Source organism: Tachysurus fulvidraco, chromosome 23 (genome assembly GCF_022655615.1).
Source record: "Tachysurus fulvidraco isolate hzauxx_2018 chromosome 23, HZAU_PFXX_2.0, whole genome shotgun sequence".
Classification (NCBI taxonomy): Eukaryota; Metazoa; Chordata; class Actinopteri; order Siluriformes; family Bagridae; genus Tachysurus; species Tachysurus fulvidraco.
Genome location: NC_062540.1, coordinates 14,597,336 through 14,623,263, shown reverse-complemented (window position 1 = coordinate 14,623,263; position 25,928 = coordinate 14,597,336). Strand labels below are relative to the sequence as shown.

General features: G+C 37.4%; 3 protein-coding genes across 7 annotated transcripts; 2 read left to right on the top strand and 1 right to left on the bottom strand.

The window, feature by feature from the left end:
* Positions 1 to 110: 110 nt before the first annotated feature.
* osbpl2a (oxysterol binding protein-like 2a) lies at positions 111 to 9,008 on the bottom strand. Of its 4 annotated transcripts, none has more exons than XM_027170608.2 (14): positions 8,891 to 9,008; positions 6,859 to 6,965; positions 6,655 to 6,766; positions 6,496 to 6,571; positions 6,234 to 6,368; positions 6,059 to 6,156; positions 5,777 to 5,959; positions 5,555 to 5,662; positions 5,287 to 5,376; positions 4,475 to 4,598; positions 3,093 to 3,218; positions 2,664 to 2,787; positions 2,467 to 2,557; positions 111 to 2,378 (listed from the first exon to the last, which is right to left on the bottom strand). In XM_027170608.2, the coding sequence occupies exons 2-14, from the start codon at positions 6,893 to 6,895 to the stop codon at positions 2,276 to 2,278; spliced, it is 1,407 nt and encodes a 468-aa protein (XP_027026409.1). In that variant the 5' UTR covers positions 6,896 to 6,965; positions 8,891 to 9,008; the 3' UTR covers positions 111 to 2,275. The 4 variants fall into 4 exon arrangements, with proteins under 4 accessions (XP_027026409.1, XP_027026410.1, XP_027026412.1 ...); XM_027170609.2 differs by having other exon boundaries at positions 8,874 to 8,983; XM_027170611.2 differs by having other exon boundaries at positions 8,879 to 8,977.
* Positions 9,009 to 9,518: 510 nt separating this feature from the next.
* On the top strand, positions 9,519 to 20,502 carry si:ch211-197l9.2 (protein SOGA1). 2 transcript variants are annotated; one of them, XM_047806773.1, is made up of 10 exons: positions 9,519 to 9,607; positions 11,676 to 11,900; positions 13,456 to 13,614; positions 15,655 to 15,732; positions 15,834 to 16,925; positions 17,170 to 17,280; positions 17,422 to 17,574; positions 17,846 to 18,073; positions 18,421 to 19,761; positions 19,996 to 20,502. In XM_047806773.1, exons 1-10 carry the CDS (start codon positions 9,563 to 9,565, stop codon positions 20,134 to 20,136), a joined length of 3,573 nt encoding a protein of 1,190 aa, XP_047662729.1. In that variant the 5' UTR covers positions 9,519 to 9,562; the 3' UTR covers positions 20,137 to 20,502. The 2 variants fall into 2 exon arrangements, with proteins under 2 accessions (XP_047662729.1, XP_027026076.2); XM_027170275.2 differs by lacking the exon at positions 9,519 to 9,607 and adding an exon at positions 9,990 to 10,747.
* Positions 20,503 to 21,299: 797 nt separating this feature from the next.
* Positions 21,300 to 24,294, top strand: sike1 (suppressor of IKBKE 1). The gene is made up of 5 exons (XM_027170767.2): positions 21,300 to 21,776; positions 22,275 to 22,380; positions 22,511 to 22,653; positions 22,970 to 23,083; positions 23,371 to 24,294. The coding sequence occupies exons 1-5, from the start codon at positions 21,618 to 21,620 to the stop codon at positions 23,488 to 23,490; spliced, it is 642 nt and encodes a 213-aa protein (XP_027026568.1). The 5' UTR covers positions 21,300 to 21,617; the 3' UTR covers positions 23,491 to 24,294.
* The last annotated feature ends 1,634 nt before the right edge of the window (positions 24,295 to 25,928 follow it).

Here is a 25,928-nt window from a genome sequence, read left to right as displayed (position 1 = left end):
GTATTAAAAGTTTTATTCTGATCCTCTCTACTAATGTTAATGTTTGCACTTAACAGCAGAAAGAGTTTAGAAAATTCACTATGCTATAAATAAAGCAAAGGTACACACAATAGTATTCACGGAAATTTATTGAATTGCATTAGCTATTTTACATTTAATATTGCTAAGTTATGACAGACCAGACTCAGACTTGTTAGACAACCTCAGTGTTGCAATTGACAATTAATTTGATCTATACAAAATATATAAGAAAATTAATATTAAGTGCAACTATATAAAACCTACATAGGTCATTTGGCGTATTCTGTTTGTGATACAGTGGAACCCACATGTGATTTCAATCTATAAAACAACACCCTCACATAGTGTTGTTTGTTAATGGCATGCTTCCATCTGCTTCACTTACCATATGGAAAATGCCTTATGTAGTTGCACAGTGTGACCTGGCACATGTTCGCTGTAACATTAACCTTATGAATTTCACATTATATCAGTGGCCTTTATGACTGTTACTTTAAGGCTGATGATTAACAACATTCTAGAATTATATTTATATAATCCAATGATTTAACATCACTTATTACAGAAAAGTACAATAGATGATTGATTACACATTGTTCATTTTGAAACCTGCCATAATATACTGAATAACCTACTTCTCCCATATAGGCTCAGGTAATGGACATTGCAATCACATGGAACATGTATAGGTGGGTTACAAAAATGGTTTATAAATCTAAGCAAATAGTAAATTTCAATCTTTACAAGTGGCCAGAGTGGGATACAAAAAAAAAGGTTTCTCAAGCTATAAAGTGACAATGTGTGACATAAACTGGGTAGAACCAAGACTGTGTGTATACAGTCAAAGATGGGATAAAAACACCAGCCCTTTGTTCGCAAAGCTGGACTCCAATGGAATATACCAATCATTCTCAAGAGTTGCAAGAGGATGTCATATCCACATCTTTAGGAGATATAATTTACATTCTAGTGAATGTTTGCATAGATTAGTTCATCTGTCATTATTTCATGTGTTTGTGTGTAAGAGAGTAGGAGAGGGAGAGATGCACAGTATGAGATAAAAGTATCATCTGAAAGATAAAGTGAAACCCCTTGTTGTAGTACACCATTCCCGTTTACCTTTTTTTTTTTTTTACAACTCTGTCAGTATCACACATACATGCTAGTAATAAAACATGTCTTGTTCAGGCTCTACTAAGCAGCAGTTAAGTACTTTGCACGTTTTAATTATATGTTAAGGTAAAACATTTTTTAGTAACTAGTGCTGAAAACATATAGCACCCATTTCCTTTAAATGAAGCCTGTGCATAAGTGTGTGTAAGACTGTCTAAACACACACATGCAGTCCTGATGAGTTTTATGGCTTTAATTTCCACAAAATTAGTCACTTTGGCAACCATAATCAACTTAAAATCCTCATGGTAGAAATACACTAGGCTTATCTACTGTTGAAAGGTGTTAACTAGTTTCCATACCATTAAAAACTCAATTTATAAAGTAAACATGGTCGATAAGCAGCTTTTATACTTGACTAGTCATAAAGCATGCATGTGAGGAATGAACATGCAACTTTTAATAAACTCCTGTGTATCAGTAGAGACATACAGAAGTTCTGCCTGAAAGACCCTAATGGGACTTATCACTTCTGGATATATTAATCACTCATCTAATTAATGTATTAAATTAACTCTAAATTCAGTAATTGTTTTACTGGAAATCCAAAGTGTTGCTAACACTTACAGAAGACAAGACATTATAGTAATAATATAGTTGCATTAGTTTGATCATAAAGAGCTAAAAGTCTCAGAAATCTCCATTGCTGTTAATACAGCACTGCCATCAGTAATACCGTGTACCCATTAAACACCTGAGTATAACAAGCATGAAATAAGGTGGGCAAAAATTTGTGCATTATTAACTATACATTTACTTAGCCTTACCCATTGTTTTACTATAAAAGTAAATGCCATGGGGAAGGAACATACTGCATTTCTTACATGTCAAAAAATTAAATAAATTCAGTCATATTGAGTTCCGGGTTTCAGGTTTCCAGTATAAAGATTTGGCTGTAATGTAGGAAGAAGCTTTGTTACTCAGTTCAGTAAACCATTCATCTATGTCTCACATTTTGATAGTTGAAAAAAAATAAAATAAAATATAAAAAATAAAGGCTTTTTGTGAGTAGATAAATGATAAGGACCAGGTGATGGTGAGATCAGAGGTATACCAAACCCCTTGTTTTTTTCCCAGCCATTCAGTAGATATCAGGTAGGTCAGAGTACTTTCTGTCAAAGTAACCACCGGTGTAGATCCAGTCTGAGGTTCCTGTATAAGGATTTGTGCTCTGCTGAAACCATCTAGAAAAGGAAACGTCTGTATATAAAATATGTTCAATTCAAGTAGCACAGAGTGTCTATAGGTTCTAATGGCGGGATTAGACTTTACCTCGTGGACCACTCCTCCTCATCTTTAGCACGTTCTCTACGTGCAGCTCTCTGCTTCTCCTCCAGCCTTTCTTTCTCTTGACTTGCAGTGTCTGAATCATAAGAATGGTAAAAAAAAAAGGGGGAGATCAAATAACCATAGCAATGGCCTGATTAGTAAATAAAATTAAGAAAAGCAGAACACAGAACAGTATTTACCTATGTCTCCATTTTCCATTGCTCTTATGTCTGGTCGAAGGCGGCAGTCTGTAGGTGCTATGACTCCCTCCATGCCAGGGGCCAGTTCATTTAACATCATGGCAAAGCTGGTGAAATTATACATCTAAATGGGAATGCAGGGGACAGAAAGATAGGCAAAAGTAACTAAGATCCTTTTCTACATGTGTCGAGAGATACAGTATAAAAGTTTAAACTCTTGCAATTTATTTTAACAAATGTTTTCATATATACCAGACACAGTATTTAAACATATATATAATGAAGTCACGTTTAAGCAGAAATCCTATTAGATAAGGCAAAATTTTAAAGTCTACATAAATTTGTGTGTATATACAGTACATGCCCTCCAGAAATAATAAAAGCTGAACATCTCTGCAATGGGAGAAGAAAAGAAAGAAATGAAGTTACCTGAGTTGAGTGTGCAGGTCGTGGAGTTATTCTCCAAAGTAATGTACTGCCAGGAATCGTAGTGACCGTCTCCTGAACCTCTGGCATTTCATCAGCATCATCAGCACCACTACCAGTATTCAGTTCCTTAAAGCAAACACACACTGTCTAATACACTGTACATTTTAAACTATATACATCCTCTCTCTGGAGAGTTAGGCAAGCACTAAAATCCTAGAGTATATAGTGCACAGTATTATAGAAGTGTGTTTTACTAAACTAAATATAACAGAACATTGCTCAAAGGTACCTGAATTTGCTTAAAAATGAAGAATTGTACATTAGTCAAGTAGAACTGCACACAAATCCAGAATCAAGACTGTTCATCACTAAAAAAACTATACAAGTTGTGATGAACTAGAAACATTATACTTTTGCTTTATACTGATAATGACTGCAGTATTTACAATGACATAAAAAAACAGACTATTTTTACTCTCACTTTTTAACTAATGTTCAAACATCAGTTTTAACATGACATGAAAAATTCATATTCGAAGAATAATCTGCCCGTTAAGTGCATCAGACAGCTTTTCATTTTGTTGTTTAGCGACTGATCCAGCAGTGGGTGCCCTAAAAGTTTTAAATACCCTCTTTACCCATAAGTAGCTTAAGCAAGTAGCGGAGCTGCCTTTTGCAGACAATTACAACCCCATAGAAGTATTTTGGGCTGTTTGACTTTGTAAAAACATCTTACATCTCACCTATCGACTTGCCAACCCCACAAGGCAGCAGAAAGTCAGACAGAGCACAGACAACTGGAGCAGCAACAAGCAAAAAATTTTGCATTATTGTAAAAAAAAAAAAAGAGAGAGCATAGCTTGATCCTGATCAAGTTGATAGATTGGGGTTTTTTTTGCATACAATATCAGAAATTAAGTTGGACTGCTATTCTGTTTTTTGGTTCAGATGAGGCTATGGAAGATGGAGACTGCGACTGCTGTGGAAGGCAGAGTTCACGTTTTCAATTCAGGAAGACGTTTTCATCATAGGGCTACTGTGCAAACCTACCAGACTTTGGTACTTTCACTGAATAAAATTTGCAGCATTTTACGGCTGGTAAAACAACATTGAATTGTAAGTCACGTGAATTTGTGAGTGTGACATTGTATGGGTTGTTAAAATACTGAAAAGAATGTTTTTTATGAAGTGGGTATGCAAATACTTTTAAATAAATTGTGTGACAATTGAAATTCTTTTGAACTTGAAAAAAGTGACAACCCTAAAAACTACAGAAAATAATAATTATAATAATAATAATTATAATAATAACTGACAAAACATATCAATATATTTTGTAAACATGTGCATCATTATTCAGTGCATAAAAAAATGATCTTTACCTGCTTGTGTTTCTTAGAATCTCCACTCTTCTTTTCTGTCTTCTTGTTTACTTCATAGACTTTTGGATCTATGGCATACAGGCATTCTGTCCACTTTCCATAGATAATGTGCCGCTTCTTCTTACTGTGTCATAATAATAAATGAAAATTAATTTGATTAATAATTATAGACTTATTATGAAACATTAATAAATGGATGATGTCTTGAAAAAGAATAACATAACACTTTTAGTTTACACTGATGGCCCAAAACATTACTTCCCCTATTCCCTCCTTCTTCCCATACTCCATTCAATTCCAGTTACACATTTGCACAATGTAGGCATATTTTGATGGTGGACATGGGCACACTGACTGTGGCTATGCGGGCCCATATGCAGCAGAATTATATTGTGTGTTGCAACACATTCCTTCAATAACCTCATTAAAACTGTCTCTTAATGTTTGTGCCCCATTAGCCCTTATATTGGTTTGGACCAGACACAATAGCCTCTGTTGCCCTCAGGCATCGATGAGCATTGAGCACTCAACACCCTGCCCTAAATTCATGGGATGCCCATTTTCCCAATGTCTCCTACGAGAACCAACTGTTCGCTTGTTCATCTAAAATAACCCAAACCTTCATATAAATCACCATTTGTTCACCAATAAGTGGTCATAATGTTTGGGCTCATTTGTGTATGTAATACCAATTTAAATGTAAAAGTGACATAAAAATGTAGAAAACCATATTACGAGTGTGATGGTATAAAATAAAATAAAAAAACACTGTGAACTGCATGGCCTGACATTTCATAGTAGTGTAATCTCACCTCTTGTCCTGGATATGGCCCTCTACTCGGTGCAGTTCTTTGCCAAACATACCGCAAGGCTTAAAATTGAGTACACATTTGTCCCCAGTGCTTCAGCCATAAAGAGACAGAACAATAGAATATTTACCTACATGCAGTCAATAGTCAAAAGGACACAACCAAACCTGTTTGGTAATCTAAAGCAAAACAAAATTCAATGAAATTACTGCTTTTCAAATAGGGCAGATTACAATTTGGCCAATCTCTGAGGGACAGACAGACACATTACCTGTGATTGATGATTTCTATTGTTCCATATTGTTCAATCCACAATTTGCCTATGATGACATTGTGCACACAGCACATAGGGTTTGTCCAAGTGTATGCCTCTTTGTGCCTATGAACAAAACATGCATGCAAAAAATGTTGTATTATGAAATAATGTAAAACATCAGAAATACCGTATTATATATTATATAAGGGCTGTTAATTACAACTTTAGGCTACTTACTTGGACAGCTCTAGTGTCATAGTTCCTTTGGGTTCCGCCTCTACGCTTTTGCCCCAAAATTTCAGTTTGGGATAAATCGAGCCATGAAAATGAAAATCCTGGCTGAGTGATTCACTGTGAAAAGCACTGATTGGAGGATGGTGGCTAACCTGCTCCGAGATCAACCGATATCCATCATCTTCCCTAAAACCACAAATCAGCACAAAGTTGACAGTAAGTCTGAGATAGACATTTAAATAGAAGCTAAGCTGTGGTAGATACACGTAATTGGGATTGGTTTACCTTGTGAGCTCGTAGGTCTCTCCCAGTAAAGGGTTAAAAGGTTTTCCAGTTCTGTCCCACTGTGAGGCCACAGCAGACACAGCAAATGCAGCAACAAGCTAACAAAAGCCAAGAGCTCAGTACCAACATTATAAGTCATCTGAAAATAATTTATAGTAATAACAACAACGCTTACCTGCATACGATCTATAGAATCAGATAATGTGCAAGCTTTATGAATGAGGTAAGTGTGTTCCATGTATTCTGTAAGTCTCTGAAGAAAGCTCAGTGGCTCATTAAAAACCACCGGCATAGTTATTTTGGACAACTCCTGCACAGCCAAAAAAAAAAGTTATAAATCATCACCTCTGTGATTAATTCCTATTATTCATATTAACCTTAGTGCTACAGACTAAAAAAACACGATCTACATTATTCAAAATGTTTATTCTTCCTACCATGCCAATGCATTTCTTCAAGAAGCCCCAAATACTAAAGTCATGTCTGGAGAACATAGGGGCAGGGAGGGTTGTCCTGCATAGGACACAGAAAGACACATATGTAAGAGAAATACATCCCCTTTTAGCACGTTGACTTCCTAACAATTTGCAACATACCTTTGTTTCCACACTCCATTCTCTGATCGCAAACAGCCATTAGATGCCTGTTTGCTCTCAAATCCAGAAGCATCTTTAAAGCTGACTTCACAGGAGTCATCTGATTCCAAACCTATGAGAGTGGTAGAAGAGGATAAAAAGGATTACAAGAGAAGAAATATAGTGACTGTAACTAAAGTATTCACTACAATCCACCATTCCCACCTGTCTCTGCATCATAAAACTCCTCTTCGCTGTTCATGATGGACAGTTAGTTATGGTGTCGTCAGTGAGAGAGCATCGTTCCTTCAAATCTGCAGTCTGAATGAGTCCTAAAAAAATACAGCATTTAGAAATGATGAGTTGCTCATGTAGGAACAGTGCTGCCATATTCAAAGAGAGACTGCATACAGAGCGATTACATGGAAATGCTAATTGCTATGAGTTATAATGCTGAGGAAAGAAATAATTGAGGCATTCGGTGCGTGATGATGTACAAAAGGCTAATGATGAGACACAGTAACCAAAGTGTTTTTACATTTATTTTTTTATTTGGTAAAGGCTTTTATCCAAAGCAGCTTACAAATAATGTGTGAACGATGCATGTGATCAATGCCCTTGTATTGCCAGTGCTAGTCCCTGTGCCTGAAAGTCATGCGTCAATTATAAACTGGCTTCTGAAGGTTAATGTTTTAGCTCAAGAGTCAAACCGTGGCTCTTTGACTGTTCTAAGATTTTTAATCATTTATTTACGGTCCTTTGTCTTTACTTACAATTTATTTGCTCTGAAAAGTATGTCTAATTTGGTAAAAGGTTTTAGTGGTTTTACTAATTAATACAGACACACACAGAAGGGCCACCATGGGTTTAAGATTTTTTTTATCTGCGTATTTGTTGGAATTACAGCCTTACATTTTATTCTGATAAATAAAACAAACAGACAACACAAATCCTCATTCTTTATATGGCTGATATTCAGGTAAATAAACTTTAAACAATGGCTTGCATCAAAACATCATAAGATTTAATAACAATATGCAGGCACAGAAAGTCTATGCAACAGTATATCAATCATTTACTGGGGAAAAAAAGGCAGTTCTTCAAAAGTATGCGGCTAATCTAAGCTACATCCAACTGGTTTTCATAACCATACTCACATACATAACAGTGGTTCAGATGAGAAACAGGTCACCACTATGGGCAAACAAACTTGTCCTCTCAGTATTTAGTGACAACAATAACACCTTATAAACTGTGTGTGTGTTAGATAACAGGGTGACAGTGAGAATCAGGTCATGAAATACTATCCAAAAATCAAAAGGTCCTTTCCTTGGAAACAGCTGACACAAACATTAAAATTATACATATATATGTATACATATATACATTTAATGTTGTATTCTTTCTTTAACAGTGTATATCAAATGTATGTTTAGGGTTTATGACATCGCATTTCAGAATACATTACAAAACAATAAAGAGCTACAGGTCCATGTACATACTGTCAGCTGATGTGCTGTGTAAGGTGGCTACGACCATATGAATCAGTATACAGTTATGTAGGCTACTCTGACCTCAAATCAGATTCATACAAGATCTACTAGGTTGTTATTAGATCATATCTGGCTCATATCGATTTAAATCAACGTGTAATATTAGTATTAGTAGTAGTGTGCTCATGCCTAACTTTTTGCCTCCACCATATCTAACCTGAACACACCTCAAACTTTTCTGCAACTCACCTAGTTGCTTCACACATCTTTGTGAAGAACACATTTTTATGAATTGGATACACACGTTTAATAACAACTTAACATTCTAACGTAGCGATACAGGATCAGTCCATCTTTGTGACATAACTAAATGTTGACTTACACCACAGGCTGCATAACAACCGTCATTAACACCGCAGGCTAACATGCTAACTGGTGTCAAGTTTGTCATAATTTGGAGATATAATGAATGCATTTAGTTGACAAACAGAGCCTACTTGGTATATCGGAATAGCTCGGTATCGAGACTATAATTTTGTACCGTTAAAAGGCAGTTAGGCTAGTCAGCTAGCTGAGTAACGTTGACGTTGCTGTCTTAGCTAACGGTTGCTAAGCTAACCAGCTACGTACACACTGCCTGATAGGACAGGTTACCTAACACTAACACGCTAGAATAGACGTATTTACATTATTGACAAGACGTTTAGACGTTGGATTTACGAGTATAACATATACATACAAAAATACCTTACATCACCTAATACCTCGTTTTTATTCCATCAGTACAAGGAGAACGAGCGTCCAGTTTGGAAGACTAACATAAAGGCGGGCATTATTGCGCAAGGACAAGATGATTGACAGGTGACGGAGCCTATAGGCTTACGGAAAGGGGCGGAGTTAATAATGATTGACAGTCAGGTCCAAATAGGAGGAATTTTGACGCAACATAAACGGGAGGTACTAAAAAGGTATGGATGTGTTATTTATATGCACTGTAGTCTCACGTAGCCAGACCTTCAAACTAATGGCAGAAGGTCTGGACTCCATAGCAGCTTTTATTATCCAAGTGCAGCCCAAAAAGTAAAGTAGCCAATGGTCTCTTCCACTTACGGCCACCTACTGTATAATAACTCTTAGTGTAGCCTATAGTCTAAATATAAGTACATGTTTAATAGGCTTAGGCTGTGTGAAATGTTCAAACCAAAACATTGGACAGGCTACAAAATAAGATTTAACAGCCCAATAATTATGGACAAATGTGCTGATGTAAAACATATATCCGAAATTAAAATATTATGTGTGTGTGTGTGTGTGTGTGTGTGTGTGTGTGTGTGTGTGTGTGTGTGTGTGTGTGTGTGTGTGTGTGTGTGTGTGTGTCGGTGAGTGCAGGGGGTGGGTGTGGGTGAGTGTGTGGTGCCCTTCGGTGGACTTCTCCGATGGTCAAGCCCAGACTGTCTCCATCTCATGCCCAATGTTCTAGTGTAAGTATCTGTATTCAGGATACTAAAAGAAAATTAAGCTCCATCTGGCCCATTTAGCTTCTGCACAATTAGAAAAAAGTATGAAATTTAAAATGTAAAATTGTACATTCATCAAACTGACTAAATGTGAACGTGAAATAAATAAAATAGATCGTGTTTTTCCATAGACCACAAAATGCCAAGTTGGGCGTTTGAGAGAGAGAGAGAGAGAGAGAGAGAGAGAGAGAGAGAGAGAGAGAGAGAGAGAGAGAGAGAGAGAGAGAGAGAATAATCCCATAGGAGGCGGGTAGATCTACATTCAAAACTGCTCAACACACACACACACACACACACACACACACACACACACACACACACACACACACACACACACACACACACACACACACACGAGAAAAAAACCTGGTTAGAGTTATTTCGCCTGCCAAAATGGGTGTGCTGAACTTGGTGTAGCCGCGCGTCTAGTTCTTTGAGCGCATAGTCACCATTCGGTTTTACGCGCCTCTGTATAAAAATACAGACAGAGAATCAGTTGTTTAACTTTTTTGAAATTTGTCAAGCTATTACTGCTTCTTTAATTTTCACTGTGTGTCTCGTATGACGAAAACAAAAGTCGAGGCAATTATAGCAGAAGCGCTCAAGATGAACCAAAGCAAACCTATAGACGCGCATTCAAAACCAAAGCGGGACCCGAGCAGCAGCCGAAAGGAAATGAAACGCTATGAGAAAGGCAGGCGATTGGCTCCAGGCTTAGTGAAGAGTCGAAACAAACTTAGGACAGTTTCAGAGGCTTCCAGCGCAGGTGATGGTTTGAGTAAAGACTCCCAGGGAAAGTCGGATAGCAGCTCAGAGACGTCCGATTGCACTTCCGAGGAAAACAGAGCAGACAAGCAGACCAACAACTGTGAAATAGACAACGTAGGCGCAGATGGAGAGAGAACAGAGTGTTGGGGAGGAAAAGTAGACGATATGATCGAATGTGACTTTCCTAAAGGCACCCTGACACCAGCACATGGTATAGAAGAGAGAAACAGAGACTACTTCACCTCTGTATACTGTTTAGAGCTCAGAGGGGACAGAACGCATGATGACCTGCTGAGGGAGATCGACGACTTACGATCAGAAAATGATTATTTAAAGGTACGATTAGGAAAAGCTTGGTATGTTATATATGTTATAAACTATGTTTCTTATTCAATTAGAATGGTCAATAGTCTTCATACTAAACTGTACAATTATTTGCGACATGGACGGTAACTTTAATGGTGAGGATCTTATACCTTTAATATCTTTGACATGTGAGTGAAAGGACTGTGGTCTTTAAGGTTCTTACATTTATCACTGTTAAAGGTGCACTACATTCAATCTCCCAGTGAAAGACACATTTACAAACCATCAATTTATGGTTTGAGACAAGCATGTATGCAGATGAGTGTCTTTTAAGTTTAAGGTTATATAGATGGAACCATTGCTAAATACTGGGAGCAAATTGCATGTGACATGTTCAGAAAGGATTTAGGATTTACTCTCTCTTTAAAAGAACCTTTAATACTGTTTAACTGTCCCATCATCTCTTACTGCCCCTGACATGAAGCACAAGGACAAGGTCAAACAGGAGGTGATGTGATTACTGTGTTTAGATTTTAAAGGACGCTAGTACCTCTAAAGATTTTTTCAAGCTGAAAAGGTCTGTTGTGGAATGCTCATTTCAGATTTGCCAAAACAATGTGCATTCGCATATGCCCTAGTCCACAAGCCCCCTGGTACAACTAGTAATTTACCATGTGATCTTGAATCTGCATCTCTAGATGACTAAGTTAAATGTAACTGCTATATTGTATTTTTTATTTTTTTTGCTCTATTTGAATGTGAAGATGTCTGTTAAAAGAGCAGACAATTCACATACAAAAAAAGAATATATTTTGCCTTCTTTCTCATTGTTAATGATATAACAGGATTCTCATCATTAGAAAAGTATATAATATAAACAGTATGAGTTACATTGTTAAAAATTAGATAGTTAATGAAGCCATAGTGTTTGCAGTATCAAGATTTACTGTTCATTCAGGACGAGTTGGATGAGCTACGCTCGGAGATGCTGGAGATGAGGGACCTCTATATGGAGGAGGATATGTACCAGCTACATGAGATCAAACAGCAGCTGGAACAGGCCAACAAGACATGTCGCATCTTGCAGTATCGCCTTCGCAAGGCCGAGAGACGTAGCCTGCGTGTTGCCCAGACTGGCCAGGTGGACAGCGAGCTTATCCGCACTCTGGAGCATGATGTCCAGGTTAGTATTCTTAGCACAGACTGTTAGGAGGTAAAGTAAATGTGTGAAGGTACTAATATCTTGGATCTTCAGCATGCGTTTCATGATTCAATGAATCATAATGTTTCTGGGAAGATCAAGCATTCCTTTTATTGTATCATATATTTTCAGTGTGTAATTTAGTCAGTCCATTTAGTCATAGACTTTCCTCACATTAACTTGTGATTTAACGAGTAACTTCCTTTCACAGAAAAAACAATCTGAAGGATGCCAGTCCACACCACTCATCAGTTCAGGGCATGTGCTAAGTTTATACAATGCTATACAATCTAAATGTTTCTCTATGGGCCTTTGCAAATGAATCAGGGCTTTGTGATTCAGTATGGTCTCGTTTAAATTTTTTTTTTCAAACAGGTCAGGCCCACAGTACTAAAAGCTTTACTAAAGATTGTGGCAATGATTCCATTTCAGTGCAAGGATATTCAAGTTTATACAGACATGCCTGATATTTCATTATAGAGTGTGTAGTGGGAGGCTTTCCTTTTTGGATGTGGTTCAAATATGTTTTACGGTAAAACAGAGGGAAAAATCCTGTGTGTTCTGCTTGCCAGCTGCTGTTTTGTGGCAGACCACTCACAACACAAGCATTTTTTGGTTTAAACTCATCAGCCAATCAGGAGAAGAGAGTAGTGCAGGAACATTAAAAGCTAATCAACACAGCAGGGGTAGTCCACATCAGTATGCACTTTCCTTGAAGATTGCCCCATACTGTGAAAGAATTTCGGTTTTAAACTCTTTATTTTTTGTAGGCATACAATCTTTGATCTTTAAAAACTCAACAAGCTTCTAACATCTTTGCATTGTGAAGAAGGCTCTCCTCAGTAACCATTTTGTTTATAAGAAAATAGATTTTTATATGTCTGGGACCTGAGAGAAAAGAATTAAAAGACACACAAAAACTCAAAAAGAGAGGATATATGTCAAGGCCAGCAGCATCAGTGGAGGAAGTCTATTGGCAGCTGTCTGTGTTCACACTGGGCATGTCCATGGGCAATCTATTTTAGAGACATGTATGAGAAATAGATACCCCAGTATGTTTTGTGCAGTCTGGAACAGTTGGATGTATGTGTCTTTCACATTAGCTTTCACATTAGAGCTGTCTCAATGGGTTCTCTCTTAAAGTGCATCATTTGTGATTTCTGGCCACAGCCACTAGCCATACTCTATAAACAGTGAAAAGCAATACAGTGCTGTTCTTTGGTCGCGGTACATTACTGATCTTTAAACCAGCAATCACCAGCACAGAGCAGAACCCCATACTGAATATCATGGTGTAGTCACATGAAACTTTTAGCCTTGGTATTGCCATTGGATAGGATTCATATGTTATTTTCATAACACTACATCTTAAATTAACTGTAGAACATCAGGTCACTGAAATCTTGTGTTGAATAGAGTACATTCATTTTTTTGCTCAAGGGAGTTGAGCAACCTGAGGAGCATTTTTCCATGAAGGAGGTTTGTGTTGGTTTGTGTTGTCTATTGCACTAAGTCAGTATAATTTGTCCTCTTTTAGGTAGCAAAAAGTGTGTCCCTGCGCCTGCACACTGAGCTTGAGGCAGTGCAAAAGAAAAACTTGCAGCTGGATTGGGAAAACGGAGAGCTGCGGGAGCAGGTCCAGAATCTGGAGGTGGCAAAGCAGGTCCTGCAGGCAGAAATGAACAAATCTAGAGAGGTACAGAAACAGAAAATTCTTTGTACCTTTTTCTTTGCATGAATAATTAGTGTATTTTTGAAACATTTTCTATGTAGTACAAAAATGGATTAGAACAAGTGTTTTAAATGTTCCCCATAAAGTTTGTACACCCATCCTCCTTCTCTCTCAGAAGGTTAGGGTGTCAGTCCGGCCTTGACCTCGACTATATGTATGAAGGGTGTGACGAACAGCTGACTCTCTGGGCAAGGCAGAGCACTATGAGAACTGAGGGATAGGATTCAAAGCACAGCTGTCATTCTCACTTGTGGGTGCAGGGAAAGAAAAAGAGAGGTGGAAGTATAGAAAAGAGGTTAAAATGGAGAAGGTAATTTTCTAGACATTAATCTGCAAGGAAGAGAAGGAAGTCCTTGTCTGCTACCACAGCAAACAGGGGATTAATGTGCATCTTACCTTTCAGTTACCCATTTCAAGTTGTCAAGTCAAGTCACTGATGCAGTACATAGTGAAATGCGACAATGTTTCTCCAGGACCATGGTGCTACGTAGAACAAAATAGATGTGCTATCTTAAATAGTCATCCCTGTGTCTTTTATTGAAAACTATCTATATTCAAAACAATTTGATCCAGAGGCTGGGGATTGATTGTAGCAGCACTGATTCAAAGTTTTAATCCAGGATTCAGTGCTTAGAAGTGGATAGCGGCAGCTAGGATCAGGTCGCTCATCTCAAACAGCTGCTGCCCTTCTCTGATCCTCATGAGCTGAGCAAATCAGTCACAAACAGATTATCCAGCTCTCAAGTCAACTCAGCAGCAATAAAAAAAAAAACATAAAAAATTATGATGCCTCTGTTTAATCTGTTTATGTTTAATGCAAATGAATATTGATTTATGGTTGCGGACAGTTGTTTCTACTGCAACGGCTATCTTCTATAACACTAAACGCATGCTTTTGTTAAAGCCAGATTTGAGGGAATCAAAAAGGAAGCAAGATTTTCATGGATTTTGTAAAGAAATATAAAATTTTATTTACTTTTGTGTCAATGGTTTTATTTATGCATTTAAGTATGCTATAATATCCACTGGGAATGTAGACACAACTGAGGCTATTTGTACTTCTAGTAGGTGTTTTGCTTTAGCATCCAGTAATTACCTAAACACTAGCGAAACAGTCAGACAGAGCAGGAGACAAAGAGACTAATGATAAGATTCTTGTCATACTCAGAGCAGCACGCATGAATAGCCTGCTGTAATGAATCCAGGCCTTTATCCTGGACTTCATGAGAACGCAATATTGTACCTAGAGTCAAAACTTTGAACTAACTAACCCTTTGAATGGCCTACAGTAAAAAAAGCTTGTGTTTTCAATAGAGGGAACTGTTTGTGTATTAGTGTACAACATTGCCAGACCATAAGAAGCAAAATTACATTCTGTTCATTATTTTATTAGCAAGCTAAGATCCCTTGAATTAACTGTCTTAAATCAACAAAATACCTCTGGTTAGACTTCATAACTGACACCAAGTTGTACAAAACAGAAGTTCTTTATGTAGTTAAGATCAGGTTTAGACACACATGCACCTACTTAGGGGGTGTTTATGTAGAAGTGCATGCTTTTCATTAGCAATGCAGTAGTGTGTAGAGCAGTGCACTAAAGTTCAAACTTTCCAAAATGGCAAAAGCACACACTGTGTATCTATGAAAAGATTTGTGGATGTTCTTTACCTTCATATATGTACAAGTTATTTTTCTTTCATTTATTCAGAATCAGAATCAACTTTATTGACACGTACTTTGTGTTTTAAATGTACAAGGAGCATTTGCCTGGGTGCATTGGTGCATAGGATAAAAACAATCTAAAGAAAATATTTAAGCAAAAAGAAATATTAACTGTGCATTATAATATTGTACCAGAGCAAACATTGAATTACAAATGCTTCATTCAGTGCAGATGGAAACATTAAATGTACATTAATTATACCTTAGTGGACCAGTGCAAGGCTCGATTTACGATACATAAATACATAATAAATGAATAAACATTGCTAAATTCCCCTATAGATGTTATCACAAAATTCTCTAAAGAGGAGAAGTTTGAGATCTACTGGGAGCAAGTGTGAAAAGAAGATTTCCCCACAGGTGAATTCAATGCATTACATTCCAATGATAATGTATGCTGTAAAAGAGAATTGCTATATTAAACATATTATATTGAAATTAAACATTTCTTTGTTTAATAGGATGACAGTGCTGATTTGAAATGCCAGCTCCATTTTGCCAAAGAGGAATCAGCACTTATGTGCAAGAAGCTCACTAAGATGGCTGCAGAATGTGAGGTCATGAGAGAAGAATTATGCAAGTACAGGCTGCTTTATGGTGATGTTGATGTATCTCAGGCTGTAGAAGGGACCATTAACTCTGCCCACACACGTGAAGCAGAGGTCAAAGTTCATCTTCGTCTGGTGGAAGAAGAAGCTACGCTGCTGAGCCGACGGATTGTAGAGCTGGAGGTGGAGAACCGAGGGCTGAGGGCAGAGATGAATGAAATGCGAGAAAGAGCTGGATGGGGCCAGGAAGAGGAAGAGGAGGTTATAGAGGGCAGAGAGAATTGTCTAGCTTTGTCTCTAGGGAAAGAGGCCAATAGTTTTACACATAAAAGGATTCCAGTGTCTGAAGGCAATGTACAGTCAATGGGTGTAGCAGAAGTAGAGAACTGTCCATTAAGTCACATCTTAAGGGAGGAAGCAGTGGACGTGGAAACAAACCATCCTCAAGACCAAATTGAAAGCGATGAGAATGCAGAAAAAGAGCAGAGTTGTACTGCTAGCAAGAAGGACCTAGAAGCCCTGCTTGCAATCCGTGACCAGGCTATGTTAGTTAGATCAATTATCCAGCGCCTAATCCAACCAGCAAAAAATGGTTTCTTACCAATGTCTAACCAAAAATGTATATCTAGCCACCCCATCCCCAGCAAAATTGAGGTTGATTCTCATTGCCTGAATAATCCATGGGTTTTGGATCCCATGATGAGTCCCCTGACCAGTGAACTGGAGGTGATACAGACCCAGTTATTTACCTTTGTTTCGAAGATAGATGTTCTGAAAAATTCTGTGCCTGGAGAAACTGGTCAATATACAAATGCAGAGAAGGTGCTGGAAACAGTTCAACAAGTATCACAGCCAGGTCCTGCTGAGAAAAATACCTGCTATTCCAGCAGCAATGAGAAGCAGAACAGTAACAGTCTTGAGCTTCTCACAGTACAACTCCGCTGGTTCCTCCAGAAATGGCGCCAAGGGGAGAGACCATCTAAAGAAGACAAGAACATGTTTAAGGTAATGCTATATTTACTGAGAATATTTTTTTGTGGCAATGTGAACATTGAAGCTTTTAATTATGTGATTGATGACTATGGAAATCAGAAGAATAATACCATATTCGTGTCTTTGGTAAAAGTGAGTCCTGTGTCCCTGGAGAGTAATAGTGTTTCTTTGACTAAGGATCCAGAAACAGTATGCTAAGACGGTTATTAGCTCATTTTGTTCATATGCTAATTGTCTAACCACATATCATGTTAAGATGGACCTGCAGAAGGATCTTTATCCTCAAATCAAAACTGACTTATTGGGATCAAAGAAAACGTGCAACACATCTGAAGAAGCAAAACCTCCTGAAAAGTGCAACAAGCAGGTATTTTAGCAGAAAACATTTTAGAAGAACAGCATTTGTGTAAGCATGGTGATTTAAATTTGTTGAAAATACATGTTTTACATGTATTTAGTATGATTGATACAGCAGGTATTTATTGTTCTATTCAAATAATCTCCCCAGGTGAACAGTGCACTTCTCTCAGATCTGAAGGCAGCATTGCACGACCTTTGTTGTGAGCTACAGGAGGAATACCGCGCTGGCCAGCACATTGCACAACAGTTTGCTGAAGCTAAAGAAGCATGGACTGTCGAGTGTACACAGCTCAGGAGCCTTGTAAGTAGGGAAAGAGATCAGAATACTTCCAAACTCGCATATCTTGTGTCTTGTTTTTTTTCTGATTGTAAAAAACATTGACTGTTTTCTTATCCGGAAGAAATTTGAACCAACATTCCTGATTTTGCTGTATGTTTCAGGAATACAAGAGTGAATCCATGTAGTGACGATTCCATTGCTTTGTACCAGGCTACATTTAAATGAGGTTAAAGGAGTTTAAATGTATTTGAAGTGCACAGTTAATATTTTGTGTGTTTTCTAATACACACAGCTGGAGGATACAACTGACACAAAGGATTCCCCAGACCCAAAGATGGAACTGCAAAAGGATTATTTTGAGGAACTGCAGAACCTTTTAGACGAGTCCCACGCTGCAGTTATTGATGTGACTAGACAACTGAAAATATGTGAGCGCAACTGGAACTGCAAACCTCAGGATCTCCTAACTGGACTGGGGCAAGCTCAACTGGACTGGGGCAAGCAAAACAAGGACACTGAGGTAAATTCATGTTTGCTATTATAAATATAATTTTCTGTTTTTGTGCAGGAGACCATCTTGCACTGTATGCAGTTTTTCCATGTACATATCTAACACCAGTGATTATTATATCTAATATGTGCTGTAAAGTATAAAACACCATGTTACTCACTTTGTGGCCTTGTAAAATTTAGGCTTATCACTTTCTGGACAGTTACAGTAGACATCTAGGATGGTGTTTTAGTGACTTATGGTAGTGTTTTCTTTATGCAAAACGTAATTTACATTGCTCATAGATATGTGTTTACAATGAAGAAAATTAATTTGACTGAATATGTATAATTAACTTTCTGTCTCATGTAATCAAGAGTACCAAGAAAAATTGGATATACCTCAGCCAAGATGCAGCTTTGGTAGACAGAGCAGATCCATGGAAGACCTGGGACTATCCCATCATGCCACCCAGTTTCTCCGGTCTGAATCTAAAGCAGACAACAGCAAAAAAGAGCCACACTGCCCCGGAGAAAACGGACATCCGTATATACTATAGTCCTCCATCAACTCGCAGGATTCTTCTAAGTGCTGTGCCATTCGAAGATGAAAATAAATGTGAAATGAAACAGGAGAATAGGGCACCACAATGCCACCACTCTAAACGTATAAATGAAATGAATGTCTGTGATACCTGGCAGGGTACCTTACCTATTCAGTGCCAGACCACAATAGACCAGAGTCCATATGCTGTTATTAGATCGAATTCATCTTCTGATTTCCAGTCTCCTGGTGTTTCATCTTCATCCTGCTTACCATTCAGTGGATGGGAGGTCTCAGAAAATCTGAGTGATGACATGAAAGAAATGACAGCTAGTGCGCTTGAACAGAGAAGAAGGAGTATCTCAGGTAGCCGCACTGTTGGAGTAAACAGTATAGGAACCCAGACTCATACTCAGTCACAAGTGAATAGTGTTGGACTTCAGACCGATATCTATCAAAGTGTGTCGGCAAGCAGACCCCGGTCACCCAGGGTCACATCATTTGTGTCTGCCCACTCACAAAATATTTCATCTTCTCTGGAGAGGATGCCTGGGCCATTCGAAAAGTCTCTATCTTGCTCAACTTCACCCAAGCAACAACGAAGACACTCATCCCCTTTTTCCTCCAGCTCTTCTTCCTCCAACACCACAAATTCCTCTTATTCTTTTAAGTCAGCTTCCTTGTCCTCATCATCATCTCTGACCAGTTCCTCGAGGTTGGAGCCCCCTAAAGAACATAGAATATGGGGTCTTCCTCATTGCAGTTCTAGCAACATGAAACCCAGTTCAACATTTAGGGGTAACAGTGAGAAGCCTGTTGGCCGTAGCACTGCAGGGATCCACAAGTATGGTCTGGTTCAAGAATTTTTCCGCAATGTGTGTGGTCGTGGAGAGAAACCAAGCCCACCAAATCAAGGAGGGGAAAAAGTACAGGATATACGCACGGATCATGCAAATTCAGCAAGATTAAAGAAAACTGAAGCTCCTCCTTCTCGGATTCCCACAGTCCCACTGGGAAGGAGTGACAGTGTCACTAGAATTGTTAATCATAGATTTATGAAACAGGGTAGAAAGGATGTGCCACAAACAACCCAGACACAAACACAGGGTCAGTGTCCAAACCAGACCAAGACACCCATGAGTAAGCACAAGGGTTTTGGACCTGCTGCTTTGGAGGTAGGTAACATTAACTATATAAGGAGTATTAAATATAAAATACCAGGGAATTGTAAAGTATGTATTTTTATGAATTGTAATTATTAAACTTTGTGTCTTGTTCTGCATTTCTGATCCCTCATCAGCAGTTTTTTACTTTTTAACATGGTTCTGATGAAAGAATTTAGATGTGTGTACTTAACTTTGAATGTTTTTCTATCATTTATTTTTGACACAAAATCTTTTCCCTACAAGAATGCCCCCTGTGGATGTAGCTCTCGAACTCTAGCTTCCTGCTTCGCTCGAGTGTCTCGTACCAACCTTCGTCATGCCCACAACCACTGTAAGCTCCGGCCCACAACAGCTGGTGGGAAAGGGAATCTGCTTTCTCAGTAATGGGTGGCATCACCATGCACACTGATACCAATAAACAGCTGAAAGGATACTGAAGAAGTGGACCAGCTAACTTTTAAATGTGTCAGTTATATGTTTTCAGACTTATATACAATTATTCTGAAGACTTATATTAATACTAACCAGATTACTGCTGGTGTATCAACAGCTTTCAATGCAGTATATATATAGGATTGTTTTCTTTTTTCTATGTATTACAGCCAGGATGTAAAAAAGTGTGTATGTCTTTGAATTTTTATACACCTTAATATATAATCTCTGCTGAAATTGACTGTTAAAAGCCTTAACTGTAAACAGTTTTACAGTGTCTATATATAAATTCTGTAAATAAATATCTCTCATATATCACTGGCTTTTTCTTCTTAGGTGCTTATTACAAGGGGGATATCAAATGTATGTATTTCTTTAATTATTAATTAACTAGATAAGTATGGCACATGACAAACAAGGGATGGTTTATATTGTTGTATATAGATAACTTAATATTACAAGACATTACAGAGGGACGATGACAGAAAGCCTAAAAATGTCCACAGTCTCTAGTTTTGTCATATACGTGTGCACAGTGCCATGTCTGTGAGTGTGTGTGCCCGATGCCATGTGTGTGTGCCTGGTGCCATGTGTGTGTGTGAGTGTGCCTGGTGCCATGTGTGTGCACAGTGCCATGTGTGCGAGTGCGTGTGCACGGTGCCATGTCTGTGAGTGTGTGTGTGTGTACACGGTGCCATGTGGGACTGGTGTCCCTTCCAGAGTGTATTTCCACCTCACACTCAGCATTCATGGGACTGCCTAATTTATACAATGACTCTGACCTGGTTAAGTTTTGTTATTAAATAAACTATTCATTTCTACTTGCCATATTGTGTAAAAATCTAGTTAGTCTTATAGCAATAAATCATTTGCTTCTGTTTCACCCCTTGAGTTCTTGTCTGTATTGTGTTTAAAAAAGGCACAGAAGTTTATTCAGAAGTTATGCAATTATGTTATCAAACCTTTATGAGCATAATTTACAACTAAATTAAAACTAATGAGCATATAATTTAATTCTTAACTACTTTTTTCTGTGACGACGAATAAACAGTTATATTACTCTAGCTTATACACTGAAGCTCAAAAACCCGGGCAACAGGAAACCGGAAACACGTCAGAAATGCGCGCCCATCTTTAGCTTTAGATAAAGTTAAAAGTCTGGTTTGTTGTTGCTGTTTTTATGGGGGTTGTTTGCTCTTATAATGGCAGTCGGTCAACTCAATAAAATGTATATTTCAGTCTAAGACCGAAGGCAGAGAATACGATGTAGCTAACGAAGCTATATCTCTAGACCATTCAATATTTTTTAGTTACTTGCTAGCTAGCTAGTCATCAGTGTTTACAACAACTAGCTAGATACGTGTTTCAGACGTCGATTGACACAATTTATGGGCATAATTACGGCTTAATTTGTACTTCAGATAAGTATAGCGATGTCGTGCACCCTGGAAAAGGTGTTGTCTGATGCTCGGACCTTGCTGGAGCGATTAAAAGATCACGACACAGCAGCTGAAAGTCTAATCGAGCAGTCCAGTGTTCTCAACCAGAGAATACATTGCATGAAGGAAGTCGGAAATGCTCTTCCTGACAAGGTAATCCTCGGTTTTTTTTTATTTTTTAATTTTTAATTTTTTAAACACAAAATCAGGAGGCTAATTTGATGCTAGTGTAAGCATACAGGTGTCACATTGCTCTGGAAGGCTACAGACATGCAGAGATTAGTGTTAGTCTTGAATCTGTAATAATGGGCTGATGAGGTGAATTCACTGGTTATGTTTCTGTCCCAGTCAAAGTTGAGTTGTTCAGCATCTTAAGTACATTATACGTTTTAATTGGCTGTGTTCTTATGCTTAGATTGTACACTTGGAAGTCATAAAATAGTGATATAAATAATATTTTGGACAAAATAGACTTTAAAATGGCTTAGAATTGCTTAAAATGTATTTTTTTTTATTTTTTGTTTAAAAAACTGTTAAACTCGATTCCCTGGGACTGTAATTAAACACCGCCTGGCCTCAATAAGCTATAAGAAATAATACTCAGTAAGCTATAATTCATTTCAGTAACAGCGTGACTGATTTTTTTCTCAGTACATGGAAACAATTCCAGGATATCAGGAGCTGTCTAAATCCAAACCACACATTCTCCTGACACAAGAGAACACCCAAATTAAGGAACTTCAGCAAGAGAACAAAGGCACAGTTCTGAATTCCCTTATATCTAATCGACATTTCTGATAACGTGCTTTCAGATGACTGGTACATTTTACATTTTGGACACTAGTTTATAACATTTGCTTAGTGCGATGTATTCATGTATTCCACAGAGCTTTGGCTTTCTTTGGAAGAGCACCAGTATGCTCTGGAGTTGATCATGGGCCGATATCGGAAACAAATGCTGCAGCTGATGATGGAAAAGAAGGAGATGGATACCAAGCCTGTGCTCAGCCTTCATGAGGATCATGCCAAGGTACATATTTCTCTGCTCAAAAAAATGATGCATCTGATACAAAGAACTGTTTTTATTTAATTTTTTCAGTTATTTTTTCCCCCAGTTACTTATTATTCATATGGTAATTAATACAACTACTAATCTTTATATAAACTCTAAAACACAATTATAATTATTGTCTACATCTTTTGTTATATAAGTGCACATTTTTATGGTTTAGATAAATGAACTGGTTTACAACATGGTTTTAAAATAATACTGACTTATTAGTAATAATTAGACTTTTGTACCATCCTGCGAAAACTTAATGAACTCATTCTTGTGATTTGCCTAGGAGATGCAGAGCAAGCTGGAGCGGATTTGTGAGATGGGCCAGGTAATGCGCAGAGCTGTACAAGTGGATGACCAGCACTACTGTTCTGTGAAAGAGAGACTGGCTCAGCTGGAGGTGCAGAACCATGTCTGATTCCATTATGCAGCTTTGCACTTATATTGCACTAATGTTAGGTCAGGAAACTGGTTCTGAACCGGACCCTTACAGTTTGCAACTTCTTGGTTTGTATTTCCTGTAGAGAAGTATTGCAGGGTTACAAAGGCAGGTGCGATTTCATGCTTTGAGCCTTTTTTTTTTTGCCTGTTGCCATGACTACAGTTCCTTCCTTGTCTTAGTTTTCAGTACTGTTCTGCCAGCTGCTATTTGTTCTTATTTGTCCTTTTTTTTTTTTCTTGCTTCAGATCGAAAACAAGGAGCTGCATGACCTCTTGTCCATCAGTAAGACTGTGTTAAAACCACAGCAAGAAGAGGCAAGCCAACCAGACACAGAGCCCAAACCCAAAGTTATTGACAAGGAGTGATGATGTCTGAAGATTGCTTACAGTTATGCCTACAGTTCAGTGCAATGTCTGTTGAACGCTCTCAGGTCACCTGCTGATGTACATGTGTGTTGTGGCTTTTTGGTCTAACTGACTGGTCTCAGTGTAACCTGGAATTTTCTTACCCACTGAATAGAGTTTTAGGGGGAATGTTGTTTTCTGTCTCAGGAAAGACGCTCAGCCTCCATTTGTTTAAATAGAAGACAAATCTATAACAAATTGAAATCCTCATGCAACCTGAAATTGACCTCAACATAGAGTGCCTTGCAAAAGTATTCAATCCCACTGCACATTGATTCTTAGGCTGAATCATTCCTGAATTATTTTTCTGTTTAGTGCACTTTTGACAATCCTCTTGGCATTTTAACTAAAAAAAAAAATTCATTATTCTTCCCACACTCTGTTATTCATATTTAGGAAAAGAGTTGAAAGGAGCCAATAAAAATTTTTGAGGACACACTGTTGGTGAGATTAGTTACCTGCGATGACGATTAACAAGCCACTACCTGAAACAATTATCCAAAAGAGCATAGTTTAATAAAAGATTCTGAGGCATCCAGTCAGTGTATTAGAGCTGAATATGTTTGCAGATGTATTGTTCATTGTATAAAAGTTATCACTCACTTCTATTACCTGATGTTAGCATGAAAATTTAATTTCACCAAAAAAAGTCTCTGGATAGTAACCAAGTAAAATACTTTTGCAAGACACTTATTAACTTTTTTGTATCCGTGTTTCTGAATGGCCTGCAGTGTTTATTCAAATAAATGTATTTCCTCTATTTCATTTCTAAGTCTAGTAAAATGTTTGGCCATGCAATTCCACAGATGTCTTGCTTCTGCACCATTATATTATTGGTTTGTTTTAATGATTGCTTTTTAATTTTTTTTTTAAAAAATAAATTATTATATTAATTTACACTTTAATAATCCAAAACATAGATTTAGGGTGAAAATGGTGCTGGTTGAGTAAAGATCAAGATTTAAGCATTGGGTGCTGTGAATGTCCACATATTAGGTTGTTGCATTATATATATTTTTTATTTAAATAAAAATGTCAAACATAATTAAAAAAATAAAGTGTGGTAACTTGATGACCAATGCAAAAGCATTCTGAAGTTTATTGAAATTCAAAATGCTTCTTGTCTTGATACATTTTTCACAAATTTGCAGGACACCACTTTAAAGATTATGTTTTTCTAGCAGAATGCTTAAAAAAACAAAACAAAAAACAAAGCCAAATGTCTGCTATTAAGCAGAAAGTCCTGTATGGCTGGCAAAGAGTTGCAAGTTAAAACTTTTTCCTTTTCTTATTCCCCCCATTTTTAAGAGATGTGAAACATAAGTGTGTTTATGAAAAATGTTTGCAAAATGTGTATGCATACTAAAAATCTGTATGCAATATAAGTATTTAATTTAATTTAATAATAAATAATTAAACTATGAAAAAAAAGGCTTAAAAAGGCTCATTAAGCAGTTTGAGTGCTTCTGACTCAGTACTGTTTTGACATCAGTAAGATCAATAAATACATTTAATCGGCATAAAAAATATTTTTATGAGGACATGCAGAAAAAAATCTACCAACACAGACATGTCAATGGTTATTATGCCAATTAAGTATGCAAATTTAAAACTAGTATGCAAATTAAGTATGCATACTTAAAACTAGTATGCAAATTAAGTATGCATAATAAAATACTTGTATGCACATTAAGTATGCATACTTTAAATATTAGTATGCATATAACTTCTATAAGCTGCCTTTCTCAGTACATGTGAAAAGATGTATAGCTTTGTAGTTAAGTAGCTAAATACTGGAGTCTCCTTTTACACTAAAGAGTCATCACACTTTTGATTGAAAAGCACTGATGAGTGGACAATATATCACCAAGAGTGCATTTTAAAGCAGAGGGAAGACAATATTCCTTACTTCAGAATGAATGACTTCTCTATACACTTTCAGGGTTCTAAACTGTACTCCATATTATCTACATTTAAAGCTTTATTCTAAAAACAATTTCTGTCCAAATAAAATCTTACATGTACAATAAAAATGTCTTTATTTTTCTTTGCAGGTAAATAATACATGTACAAAACATTTTAACACCCAGGTGACTTTTAATACTTTTTTCCCTAAGTGTAGACCTCTGTGTAGATCTGTCATACTCTGATAACCTATAATATTAAAACACTTGGCTAATATAATGTAGGTCCTCCTTGTACCACCAAAACATCTCTGATCATTCAGGCCACAAAGACAGCAAGCTGGGATGTATTGTGTGCTATCATCTAGCTAAAGTTCTCTGTGTGCATTATCACATGACACTGTTCATTTACATTTCTGTCATTTAGCAGACTCACATTATTTATTTATACAACAGAACATTAAGGGCTTTGCTCAGGGGCAGCTTGATGGACCT

Coding starts and splice junctions, on each gene's coding strand:
- osbpl2a (XM_027170608.2), bottom strand. CDS start 6,895: ATGAACAGCGAAGAGGAGTTTTATGATGCAGAGACAG. Junction 6,572..6,654: donor AATGGAGTGTGGAAACAAAG/GTATGTTGCAAA, acceptor TGTCCTATGCAG/GACAACCCTCCCTGCCCCTA. Junction 3,219..4,474: donor ATTCTAAGAAACACAAGCAG/GTAAAGATCATT, acceptor GTTTGCTTTAAG/GAACTGAATACTGGTAGTGG.
- si:ch211-197l9.2 (XM_027170275.2), top strand. CDS start 10,205: ATGACGAAAACAAAAGTCGAGGCAATTATAGCAGAAGCGCTCAAGATG. Junction 15,733..15,833: donor AAAAGAAGATTTCCCCACAG/GTGAATTCAATG, acceptor TTTGTTTAATAG/GATGACAGTGCTGATTTGAA. Junction 19,762..19,995: donor TTGGACCTGCTGCTTTGGAG/GTAGGTAACATT, acceptor TTTCCCTACAAG/AATGCCCCCTGTGGATGTAG.
- sike1 (XM_027170767.2), top strand. CDS start 21,618: ATGTCGTGCACCCTGGAAAAGGTGTTGTCTGATGCTCGGACCTTGCTG. Junction 21,777..22,274: donor GAAATGCTCTTCCTGACAAG/GTAATCCTCGGT, acceptor TTTTTTTCTCAG/TACATGGAAACAATTCCAGG. Junction 22,654..22,969: donor TTCATGAGGATCATGCCAAG/GTACATATTTCT, acceptor TGATTTGCCTAG/GAGATGCAGAGCAAGCTGGA.